A 12778-nucleotide genomic window follows, 5' to 3' on the forward strand; every position below is an offset into this window, starting at 1 on the left:
ATTTTCTCCGCTCAGGGACTGGGTGTTGTGTTGTCCTAATCATCATCACTTCATCGCCGGCACGGTAGCTCAGCGTGTTCGGTCAGAGTTGCGTGCTCTCTGTTATATAAAAAAAAAATTAAAAAAAGGAAAGAAAGAAAGAAAAACTGAGTCATGGAATCGACGATCAACTTGAACGGATGTCTTGTGACGTCCGCCCAGACCAAACGCAACGAACTATATCGAACAAAAAAAAAAAGTGCAACGTAGTTCCGGTTTCCGGTACTTTACCAGACTGCATGGATAAGAGATTTCGCAAATCACGACAGACATACATTTTCAGTAAAACTATGCGTTTCTTCATTTACTTGTCGGTACTTATAAATATGTTTGTTCTAATAATTAAATTTAATTGAAAATAGTAAACAGTCAAATAACATGAAAATCACTAAAACCTTATATGAATAAACGTGGTTTTTAAATTGTATTACCTCTCAAATGTCGTAAATTAATATTACTAGTGATGAAAAAAAAAATAGATTAAAATCAGTTTCAGAGGGAGTCGAACCGTCGGTTCAAACACCTTCGTCTAACGTAGCTTTTTTTTTGCTTTTCGTTCGTTACTGTTCGTTGTATTTGGCCGTAGAAGACGTCACATGACAACCGTTGAAGTTCGTCGTTTCTCACTTCAGTTTTTATTTTAATTATAGAGACCGAATTATTATTATTATTATTATTATTATTATTATTATTATTATTATTATTACAGAGCGCAGCTAGCTCACTGACAACACGCTCAGCTACCGTGCCGGCAGGCAGGTCGAACGCCAACCACTTCACCACTATCAGCTCTAATGCCCAACACATAACGCACAGAAACGTCAGGTGCAGAACCGACGCGTAAAACTTGTCATGCGATTTTCTCGGAATTGCCATAGTGCAGCTTACTACTTGCATATTATGATGTCTCAGTGGTCTACTAAACGTGTACAAAGTTCGAAGTAGATTTGTGATCCAAACGTAGTGGCCACCCCTTGTTAGTAGCAAAGAAATAATACATTTAAATGTCATGCATAATGAATCAGTTATTGATGCATCTCATTGCGTATTACAACATATTTCCTGAATCTACGATAGCAGGTTGTTCTTAAGGTATCTTCACACCAAAAACCAACTCCAACAAACAAAAACTTGCAACTGTTATGAGTCTGGCAAACTTACAACTGTTGAAAAATATTGACAACAGTTTCAAAGTCTTGTCAACACCTGTTCGGAGTTTTTATTTTTTGTTACACAAAAGCACTGGAAATGGATTCTGAGTCTGAAGATTTGCCTTTTCTTATGGTGGGAAATGATGCTTTTGTTCTTTCAGAGTACATGATGAAACCATAAGCAGGATGGCAAGAGAAAGGCAGGCAGGAAAGAATGTTTAATTACCGAATATCTCGCGCTACAAAAACTGTGGTGAATTTTTTTGGAATATTCTAAGCAGTTTTTCGGTGTCTTAGAACAACTATACACTTAAGTCCTGAAAAGCAACATTGGTGACTCCTGCAACTGCTCTTTGCACAGATTTCTTAGAAGAAATAAAGGAAGCGCCACAGTTTACTCACCACCTGGCACTTTTAATGTGGAAGATCCAGAAACAGACAGGGTTTCGGATGGCAGTTGGAGGATTTCTCCGCAAAATAGATGTCTTCAGAGAAAGGGAGGCATGGCAGGAAGAACCGCAAAGAATATAAGGGATGAATTTGCAGTCTACTTTGTATCGAATGTTGAAGTGAAATGGCAAAAGAATTATGAATTAATAAATATAGAGTGTAAAGACAAATGTAATTAGAGACTTCCGAACAAAACCCTTATAGCTTTAGTTATTAACAATTTGCAAACTAGTTTGTATCATATGTGATCGGAGGCTTTCCCGGCGTATGTGTTGTTTCCACGGCTCTCGGGTGTCCAGCCCGATGCGATCGTTGAAGTCACCCGATATTTCGGCGAATAACTTTTCCGCCATCATCAGGTGGTTCTGATGGAATGGTCTGTCTGCTCATTGTCGGCCTTAATTATGTCCGTCAGTCGGGCTTCGGTCCCTGCACCGACGGTCCGATTGCGGCCGCCGACATTCCCATTGCGAGTGCAGACCCAGGTCCGCGCAGTCCCCGGCGTCGCGCCGGATGGTGGAAGATGCAGAATCCCGTGGAGTGTCCCCGGCAGCCGTCGTGGAAGGATCTTCGCTTCAGGCGTGACTCCTTGATGGAGATAAGTAAGGGTTTCGACGCCTGGCTCAGATGACAAGCTGTGTCTCGGTTTATGACATTGACCGTTACGAGAATTTCAATGGCCTCCTTGAAGATGCTGTCCCAGTAGAAGCTGGTAGGGACCAGAATCTTGGTCTCTTCGTATTTCGCGTTCTGTCCAGTTTCCAAGCAGTGTTCTGCGAGTGCCGAATTGTTGGGCTGGCCTAGGCACGTGTGGCGTTGGTGTTCTTTGCAGCGATCTTCGACTGTTCGGATCGTTTGACCGTTGTAGGATTTGCCGCAACCACATGGAATATTACATATGCCGCTTTCCTTAAGCCAAATCCGTCTTTCACCGTCCCCAGTAAGGCGCGCGTCTTGGACGGTAGTCGGCAGACCGTGTCAATTTTGTGTTTGTATCAGATGTTGACAAAATGATATGACAAGAAAAATAAATGAATTGCTGGTGAAAATACAGTTATAACTAGAAAATTTCCGACCAAAAGTCTCAGAGCTTCTGTTACGCTAGTAAATGACATTTTACTTGCGATTCTAAACATTTTTCTCCTTGGCTTGTTCACGCCTTCCAACTACTTAATACTCGTAAAATATCCATTTCGGAACGTAGGTCTAGATCTCAGTTGTCCCAGACCCACTTTTAGTTTTGACCGTTTTACAATGCTCACGATTGTACTATGTTTTCATATTTGTCCAATTCCTTTCACACTCCACGAGCGATAGACCAGTTTTATCCGAAAATTCTTTCAACAAATCTTTCCTTTGATATCTGTATTCATATGCAGAATCAGAAAGATCCTACAGAGGTTTCCTGTTCCATTTTTTTAACAAAAACTGAACTGTTGGATCTATCGGCGACTCGTGAGTTGATATTGTCGAAAGAAAAACAGCAGACGACACAGCAAATGCGCTTGCGGAAATCACACAACTCCGCCCTGTTTTTTTTCGCCGACCATAAACTAAAAACTCGACACAAAACTTCCCTCAACTAGTTGTCCAGAGTCGCGACTTCAAACAACTGTTGACACAAGCTGGAAACGAAGTCAAACTTCGAGTTGAAAACAGTTGTCAACCGAGTTTGTTGGAGTTTGTTTTCAGTGTCACCTTTACACCCAAGCGATTGTTACCTAACAGTAGGGGATGATGTTGTTGTTGTTGTTTTCAGTCCTGAGACTGGTTTGATGCATCTCTCCATGCTACTCTATCCTGTGCAAGCTTCTTCATCTCCCCGTACTTACTGCAACCTACATCGTTCTGAACCTGTTTAGTGTATTCATCTCTTTGTCTCCCTCTACGATTTTTACCCTCCACGCTGCCCTCCAATACTGAATTAGTGATCCCTTGATGCCTCAGAATATGCCCTACCAACCAATCCCTTCTTCTAGTCAAGTTGTGCCACAAATTTCTCTTCTCTCCAATTCTATTCAATACCTCCTGATTGGTTATATGATCTACCCACCTAATCTTCAGCATTCCTCTGTAGCACCACATTTCGAAAGCTTTTATTCTCTTCTTGTCCAAACTATTTATCGTCCATGTTTCACTTCCATACATGGCTACACTCCACACAAATACTTTACGACGTCCTGAAACTCGATGTTAACAAATTTGTCTTCTTCAGAAACGCTTTCCTTTCCATTGCCAGTCTACATTTTATATCTTCTCTACTTCGACCATCATCAGTTATTTTACTCCCCAAATAGCAAAACTCCTTTACTACTTTAAGTGTCTCATTTCCTAATCTAATTCCCTCAGCATCAACCGACTTTCTTGGACTACATTCCATTATCCTCGTTTTGCTTTTGTTGATGTTCCTCTTATATCTCCTTCCAAGACACTGTACATTCCGTTCAACTGCTCTTCCAAGTCCTTTGCTGTCCCTGCCAGAATTACAATGTCATCGGCGAACCTCGAAGCTTTTATTTCTTCTCCATGGATTTTAATAGCTACTCCGAATTTTTCTTTTGTTTCCTTTACTGCTTGGTAAATATACAGATTGAACAACATCGGGGAGATGCTACAACCCTGTCTCACTCCCTTCCCAACCGCTGCTCCCCTTTATTGCCCCTCGACTCTTATAACTGTCATCTGGTTTCTGTACGAACTGTAAATAACCTTTCGCTCCCTGTATTTTACCCCCGCCACCTTCAGAATTTGAAAGAGAGTATTCCAGTCAACATTGTCAAAAGCTTTCTCTAAGTCTACAAATGCTAGAAACGTGGGTTGCCTTTCCTTAATCTATTTTCTAAGATGAGTCGTAGGGTCAGTATTGCCTCACGTGTTCCAACATTTCTACGGAATCCAAACTGATCATCCCCGAGGTCGGCTTCTACCAGTTTTTTTCCATTTGTCTGTAAAGAATGCGCGTTAATATTTTGCAGCTGTGACTTATTAAACTGATAGTTCGGTAATTTTCACATCTGTCAACAGGACCCTAGTTCAATCCCCAGTAGTACGAGAGCTTGTTCTGTGGTGAGAGGACTCATACGAGATGGACTCAGCCTCCTAAGGCTATCTGAGAAGCTACTAGGGCTCGATGAAACGTAATGCCTTCGAATGTTTTGTTCTGTTCTTTATATCGGTTGATGTACTACAGATCAGGCGTATTAGACACTCGATTTTCCCATCTTCGCTGGCGAAAGTTGCAACCCTCTGCCTCTACAGGACTCCGAATTGTAACGTCTAACATGGCGGCGTGTACTGTAACCATGTATGCGAGTGAGAAACAGCGGGCTGTAATCGCGTTTGTAACCGCCCAAAAATTTGGTCCACACACGACACACCCTCTCCTGCAACATGACAATCCCAGACCACCCACGAGCGCTTTTTGTTGTTTTTGTTTTGTGGTTTTAGGGCGCACAACTATAGTAGTCATTAGCGCCCAGACTAAATTATGAATGCACTGCGAGGCACAATGTTAAAACAGCAACTAAAAAGGACAACACTATAAAAGGCACATTAACAGGCAAGGGATTAAAAGAAAACAGCATAATCAAATGTCCTTAGACAGGTTCGTCAAGTGGATAAAACGAAGAACGCGAGCAGCTGCTCCTGGGTCATCCGCTAAAATTTCATCCAGAGTACATGGCAGGCCAAGATCAACGCGCAGTGGATTAAAATTCGGACAGGACGTTAAAATGTAGCGTACCGTCAGCAATTGCCCACATGGGCAGAACGGCGCCGGCTCAGTCGTCGATGGCTGAACCTGCAGTGTCCAATCCGTAACCAGGCCATAACGACCTCCTCCCGCCGAGAAGTGCGTGAAGAGGTCGTCCAAGCTGTGGGGAGAGGTTTCAAGGCCTGAAGCTTGTTTTCAGTAAGTGTAGACCAATAGGCATGCCACAGCGATAAAATGCGCTGACAAATGACCCTGTTAAAATCAGATGAAGGCACACAACAAGAAGCTGTCCGAGGCTGGAGGACCGCAGCCTTGGCCGCGACATCTGAAGCTTCGTTCCCAGGGATACCGACATGGCCAGGAACCCACATAAAGGCAACCGGAGAACCGTCGTCCACCAGCTGCTGAAGAGAGCGCCCACGAGAGCTGCGACATTTGCAACAATCCGATGCCGGAGGTTCGCCGTCATCGATTATCCTCCGTCCACTCCCGACTTGGCCCCGTCCAATTTTCATTTCCAGAACTCCATGAACACATTCGGGGACTCCACTTTGATATTGATTAAGCTGTGTAAGCACGGGCGAGGTTGGGGCGCCGTCAACAAAGTCAAACATTATACAGTGACGGTATCAACAAACTGGTCTCTCGTCAGGACAATTGCGTTCGTCGCCTTGGTGACTATGTTGAGAAATGAGTATGCAGACAAGAACAATAAAGATGTAGAATGTTCATAAAATTTGTCTTATTCATAAAGCTTTAAGAGTTTTCACGGACAATTCGGAGGCATTTCTCCGCAGCGCGCCCTCGTACTTGAGCAAGATGTAGGGGCTCTAAGGCTGCGGTAGCACTGGCTCCGACATCGGCGGATTCGGCCGACGACCGACATCGGCCTTACCCAGTAGGTCATATATACAGGGTGGTCCATTGATAGTGACCGGACCAAATATCTCACGAAATAAGCATCAAACGAAAAAACTACAAAGAACGAAACTCGTCTAGCTTGAAGGGGGAAACCAGATGGCGCTATGGTTGGCCCGCTAGATGGCGCTGCCATAGGTCAAACGGATATATACTGCGTTTTTTTTAAATAGGAACCCACATTTTTTATTACATATTCGTGTAGGGCGTAAAGAAATATGAATGTTTTAGTTGGACCACTTTTCTCGCTTTGTGATAGATGACCCCATAATAGCCACAAACGCATAAGCACGTAATATCACGTAACATTCCGCCAATGCGGACACTATTTGCTTCGTGATACATTACCCGTGTTAAAATGGACCGTTTACTAATTGCGGAAAAGTTCGATATCGTGTTGATGTATGGCTATTGTGATCAAAATGACCAACGGGCGTGTGCTATGTATGCTGCTCGGTATCCTGGACGACATCATCCAAGTGTCCGGACCGTTCGCCGGATAGTTACGTTGTTAAGGAAACAGGAAGTGTTCATTCACATGTGACACGTCAACCACGACCTGCAACAAATGATGATGCCCAAGTAGGTGTTTTAGCTGCTGTCGCGTCTAATCCGCACATCAGTAGCAGACAAACTGCGCAATAATTGGGTATCTCAAAAACGTCTGGGTTGAGAATGCTACATCAACATCGATTGCACCCGTACCGTATTTCTATGCACCCGGAATTGCATGCCGACGACTTTCAGCGTCGTGTACAGTTCTGCCACTGTGCACAAGAGAAATTACGAGATGATGACATATTTTTTGCACGCGCTCTATTTACCGACTAAGCGTCATTCACCAACAGCGGTAACGTAAACCGGCATAATAATGCACTATTGGGCAACGGAAAATTCACGATGGCTGCCACAAGTGGAACATCATCGATTATGGCGGGTTAATGTATGGTGCGGCATTATGGGATAATTGGCCCCCATTTTATCGATGGCAATCTAAATGGTGCAATGTTTGCTGATTTCTTACGCAATGTTCTACCGATGTTACTACAAGATGTTTCACTGCATGACAGAATGGCGATGTACTTCCAACATGATGGATGTCCGGCACATAGCTCGCGTGCGGTTGAAGCGGTACTGAATAGCATATTTCATGACAGGTGGATTGGTCGTCGAAGCGCCATATCATGGCCCGCACGATAACCGTATTTGACGTCCCCGGATTTCTTTCTGTGAAAGTTGAAGGATATTTGCTATTGTGATCCACCGACAACGCCTGACAACATGCATCAGCGCACTGTCAATGCATGTGCAAGGCGAATATTCGCTGTTGAGAGGAATGTCGTTACACGTATTGCCAAATGCATTGAGGTTGACGGGCATCATTTTGAGCATTTATAGCATTAATGTGGTATTTAAAGGTTATCACGCTGTAACAGCATGCGTTCTCAGAAAATGGTAAGTTCACAAAGGTACATGTATCAATCATACTGGAACAACCGAAATAAAATGTTCAAACGTATCCACGTTCTGTATTTTAATTTAAAAAACCTACCTGTTACCAATTGTTCGTCTACAATTGTGAGCCATACGTTTGTGACTATTACAGCGCCATCTGTCACAAAGCGAAAAAAGTGGTGCAACTAAAACATTCATATTTCTTTACGTATTACACGAATATGTAATAAAAAATGGGGGTTCCTATTTTAAAAAATCGCAGTTGATATCCGCCTGACCTATGGCAGCGCCATCTATTGGGCCAACCATAGCGCCATCCGGTTTCCCCCTTCAAGCTAGACAAGTTTCGTTCTTTGTAGTTTTTTCGTTTGACGCTTATTTCGTGAGATATTTGGGCCGGTGACGATCAATGGACCACCCTATATAAATACATGTATTTTGTGAAACGTAATGAACCTGTAACTCCCCGAGGGCACCCTGGATTTACTTTTATGCCTGACGACTTCTCCCCCTTTTGTTTGCTAGAAATCCATTAGTCATGCAGTGCTCTGATCTGAACGCAGTTCCTCCAGCGAAGTAACCACTGCTCACTCTCGCCCCCACAAGAATAGAAGCAAATCATATCGCAAACCAGTCGTATCGGTGTTTCCCTCTGAGTGGAATATCGGCTAACATTAGTACGCTTTATTCTTCTTGTCTACATACTGATCTGTCGACATAGTCTCCACTGCGGCGAACATCTTTTTCCCAATGAGAGATCAGTTTGTTCACACTGTCTCTGTAGAATGTTTAACTTTGTTGACGGAGCTGCAGCGTCACCTCTGCTTGCACAGCTTCACTATCAAAGTGCAGTCCTCGAAGGTGTTCTGTACGTCTTGGAAACAGATGAAAATCGGATGTGACTAAGTCGGGACTGTACAGCGGATGATCGATGACACTGACCCCAAGGCGTCGGATTGTCACAGATGTCGCAGTGCCAGTGTGTGGTCTAGCACAGTCATGCTGAAGAAGAGGGCGGCCCGTGTGTGCAACGAACCATCCGAATTCGAAACTCGATTACAGCACGCCGCTTCTCACTCGCCAACATAGTTACGTTGCACACCGCAATGTTGCACGCTATAATTTGGAGCCTTCTAGCGGCAGGGGGCTACAACTGTGTCGACACGAGTGATGATGAAGAGTGTTAGTAAAGTTTCCTTTATTTAAAAAGCTTCAAGAGTTTTCGCATAAAAAAATTCTAAGGCATTACTTTTCAACACCACCTCATAAATATCGAGAACCTTTCTCGAAGCTTCAAGAGTTTTCACATAAAAAATTCTAAGACATTACTTTTCAACAAGACCTCGCATAAATATCGAGAACCTTTCTGGCTAATAATGGAGTCTTCGAATATCTAAAGTCTGTAGACTTATGACTGTCATCTACGATACATTTCAAGCATCAAGCGCGGTATTCACAGAGCTCGTCATAACTGGCAAGTTGAAATGTGTTTTGAAAGAATGAGGAAAGATTGTTGCAAGTTGATTCTGAGTGGGCCCGTCAAGTGTGGCTCTGACAGAATAACTGGTTGCGCTTTGACCGCAAAATGGCATAACTGAATTCTAACCCCACACCTGCAAACGATCGTATGTTGTCAGAAACAATATCTCACATTCTTTGCCGTCTTGTGGGAAACGCCTTCACAGCTTCAGTCCTGAGTGCCTTTCTCTTATATTCCAAATAATAGAAAAATAATTGCTCAAATTCCCAACAAGAAGCAGTAAATCAGTCGGCAGCGACTCCGTTAATAACACGTAGTTTTTGTTATCTACAGCAGCTTGGGACACGACAACGTTAAGTCTCGTAGGAAGATGGCAATGCTGGGACAAAAAACTTCCGTACCGTCACACTCCACATCACTGTACGGTTGCTGCTGGTAAACGAAGTGCGACCCTTCTGCAAACATATCTTCAACGGCATTGCGTACATAGCGATTCTAAGACAGTGCAATACACCCATACGAGGCAATTTTTCCTACCCAAACTATCTCCAGTGTGTGTTGTACATCTCTCTCTCTCTCTCTCTCTCTCTACCCTTTTCTAAGGGCTTATACGCTAAATTTTACCTTCGATGTTTCGAATGCCAGCACATATTGTTGCCCGAGAACTACAAAAGCGTCACTTCCCTACAAACTATAGCAAAGCGCAACTTTCCTGTAGTTGTAAGCCATGATATAAATTATTTTTTAAACTCATAAGAAACACTTGGGTAAATTTGTGACTTCATTAGTCACAAAAATCAATACTTCAACTCCCGACACAAATATTATCGATCACATGTTAAAATAATTCTGACACTCAGCCCAGAGATGGGTTCGTGCATCCCCGTCGAATACGAAAGCGTGGATGAAATTGATGGTTCTCGCCGGCATCCGTTACTTATGTCCGCAAAAGCTCATGCCGTTATCACTTTTTCCAGGTCAAAGCGCTTCTCTGTTTTCCAACATACAGCAACTAAACAAATCTATTCGTCACATTATACGGATCACAAACACAGGATAATGGGAGTTTTTTTCAATTCTTCCCTCCTCGTCAAATTCCTGTATCTATATCATTTATTTGACTTATCATCTGAAGGGGGATTTGATACCCATTTCCGAACTGTACATTAAAAACACAAGCATCAATCACAGGGAAAACTTTTCTACCGATCAAAATCCAGAAGGGTAAAAACCTGCCACACTTTCACATAATATTCTTTGTGTGAAGTCACGTATATTGCAAAATGACTTACCACCAAAATATTGCAGGGATTACCTACCCCAATTTTAGAGGGGTGAAAAGTTTTTTCTTTTTCGAAACGACAAAATTCGCGACGCTTTTTTCGAACAGGATTACAACACAGCTCTCGACGAATACAATCGAATGTTGCGTTTATTTCTGAAACGAAGAACAGTTTATGATGATGTTTGCAAATTTATCAGATTGAGGACAAACATCTAGTGTGAAACTTTAACAAAACTTTAATTCCAAGTTCATCGTAATACCTCTCCAGCTACTCAGCCTTGTTCCTGAAAGTGCTTCTGAGGCAGTGCCCAGTTATTTGTTTTGACATGTCCAAAACAGCTGACAGTTCGGCGACATATTACTGATGTTTTCTGTACATCATCATGGCTGGAAGTATTCTTCAATATTTGTGAGCTTTATCTGTTGCTTTAATCATAAAAGAAATAGACGTTACAGGCCGATCTCAAAAACGCACATACAGAGATAAACATGACAAAACTGTGTGCTGTAGGGCTCTTTGGCAGCAGCCAATCATCTGTGGCCACGAGAGTCAAGAAGTTAAGTTTGAGACATGGACAGATGTAATGCCATAAAGGTACATTTTGGGGCAAACAACGGCAGCGTACGAGTTTTCTTTTGGAGAAAGATGACCCATTACGAACCAACATGAGATCAATGCAAGGTATTTATTTAGTTTTGCGTGATATCCATCTATTAACCAGTTACTTACGTTGTACACTTTCAAGATTTGCAGATTACATATTCAAAGTATTTCTCGCAAGCGTCTCGCTTAATAGCGAGTGTTTGTATTGTATTTTAAAGCGTCATGCACCACCGGATTTCAACACGACTGGTACGATACTTTATTAACTACCACGCTTCGTTCAGGAGTTAGACAATGGAGAACGTTAGACACAGATACAATCGTAATGAATCTTCGATCTATATGAAATTTACGACAGCTGTCACAATAAAAGTTTACAGTTTTCCCAAGAAACATTTCTTACGAACTTTCTTTCACGTCGAATGATAAAATGTTAGTAACAATTCACACATTAACGCTAACAAACCGTTCAGGTCGTAGAAATTGCTTTAGATTAAGATACAACTAGCGGCTCCCAAAACTGACCTACGAACTAATAATTTGCACACAATCAAAAAGTTTGCCTTTTTAAGTCTTTGTAAACAGATTATACCGTATTTCAATTCCAGCGGAAGTAACAGTCAAGTGAGATATTGTGACACAAGCAGTGTTAGTAATACTCCATACCTTTATTAATAGGGCCCTCAGAGAAAACTGCTGGGCTGATTTTGCCAACAGCTTGCGGTCTTGAGAAGCGCGCCATCAAAGTGATGGCCCTACAAACCGACACAGGTAGCTTTGACGACAAAATCGCTTTGCGTAAAAGACGAATCAAGTCCGCTGTTACATTCATTCCCAGAAGGATGGCACTTCTAATGCGATTAATTCTGTCATTTGTACCGTGATTTAACAAAGGTACGGTATGTAGCAGCAATACGCAACTGCTATTAATGCATGTTGTTGCTGCTGCTGCAACTTAATGCAGGTTCACTTTATTCTAAAATGCAGCCCTCCTAGAAATATTACAAACTTGGTGGGAAAACAATTTCAGTCAAGACAGGTGATGCACGTGATCAAAGTTGCGACGCGCAGATGTTCGAAAATACGGGATCTGTGTTAGCAATATGGACATTTACTGCTTTCTCTATAACGTATAAACGCAAATTTGAGAAGGGCGCTAATAAGACATAAGAGGATCGTACTACTTCATTCGACGAATAGCCGGAAGCCTCTTCCGATTTGTCGCAGCACAATAATTAAATGTAACTGGTTGATAAGCAAAAAAAAACAAAAAAATTTTCCCTGAAAACGATTGTTGCACTAATAGTAACAAAATATAATGCTTTCAGGAAGGAAGGTGGTTCTTAAATATTTTACCTTAATTTTGTCGTACGTTGTTGACAGTTCGAGGCGGTGTACAAATGGATTTAACAGATCTTCTGCATTCGGCAGATGTTCTGCCGCATGTAGCTTTCCATTCATCATGGTGAGATGAAGACGCCAACAATAGCAAAAAGAAATAATCACGGTCAGTCCATTACTTCACTTAGCGCGCGGACACCACAATCACACGTTCACTCACTAGATCAAATCGACCGGCTACTTGCGCTCCGGAACTGTCTGCGGGCAACGAATGAGCTGGGGAAAGCAGACCCCTCGTAGTTTGTCTGTCGCCCACTAGAGTCGCTCCAGTACGCAAATAATC

General features: G+C 42.5%; 1 protein-coding gene across 1 annotated transcript in view; it reads right to left on the reverse strand.

Moving 5' to 3' along the window:
* LOC126473486 (lysophosphatidylcholine acyltransferase) overlaps positions 1-12720 on the reverse strand; it is a 700767-nt gene extending 688047 nt beyond the window's left edge. Inside the window, exon 1 of the mRNA XM_050100562.1 lies at positions 12451-12720. Within this exon, the coding sequence (XP_049956519.1) occupies positions 12451-12558 (108 nt within the window). The 5' untranslated portion in view covers positions 12559-12720. The remainder of the gene's footprint in view (positions 1-12450) is intronic.
* Positions 12721-12778: the final 58 nt, after the last annotated feature.

Source organism: Schistocerca serialis, chromosome 4, assembly GCF_023864345.2.
Source record: "Schistocerca serialis cubense isolate TAMUIC-IGC-003099 chromosome 4, iqSchSeri2.2, whole genome shotgun sequence".
NCBI lineage: Eukaryota > Metazoa > Arthropoda > Insecta > Orthoptera > Acrididae > Schistocerca > Schistocerca serialis.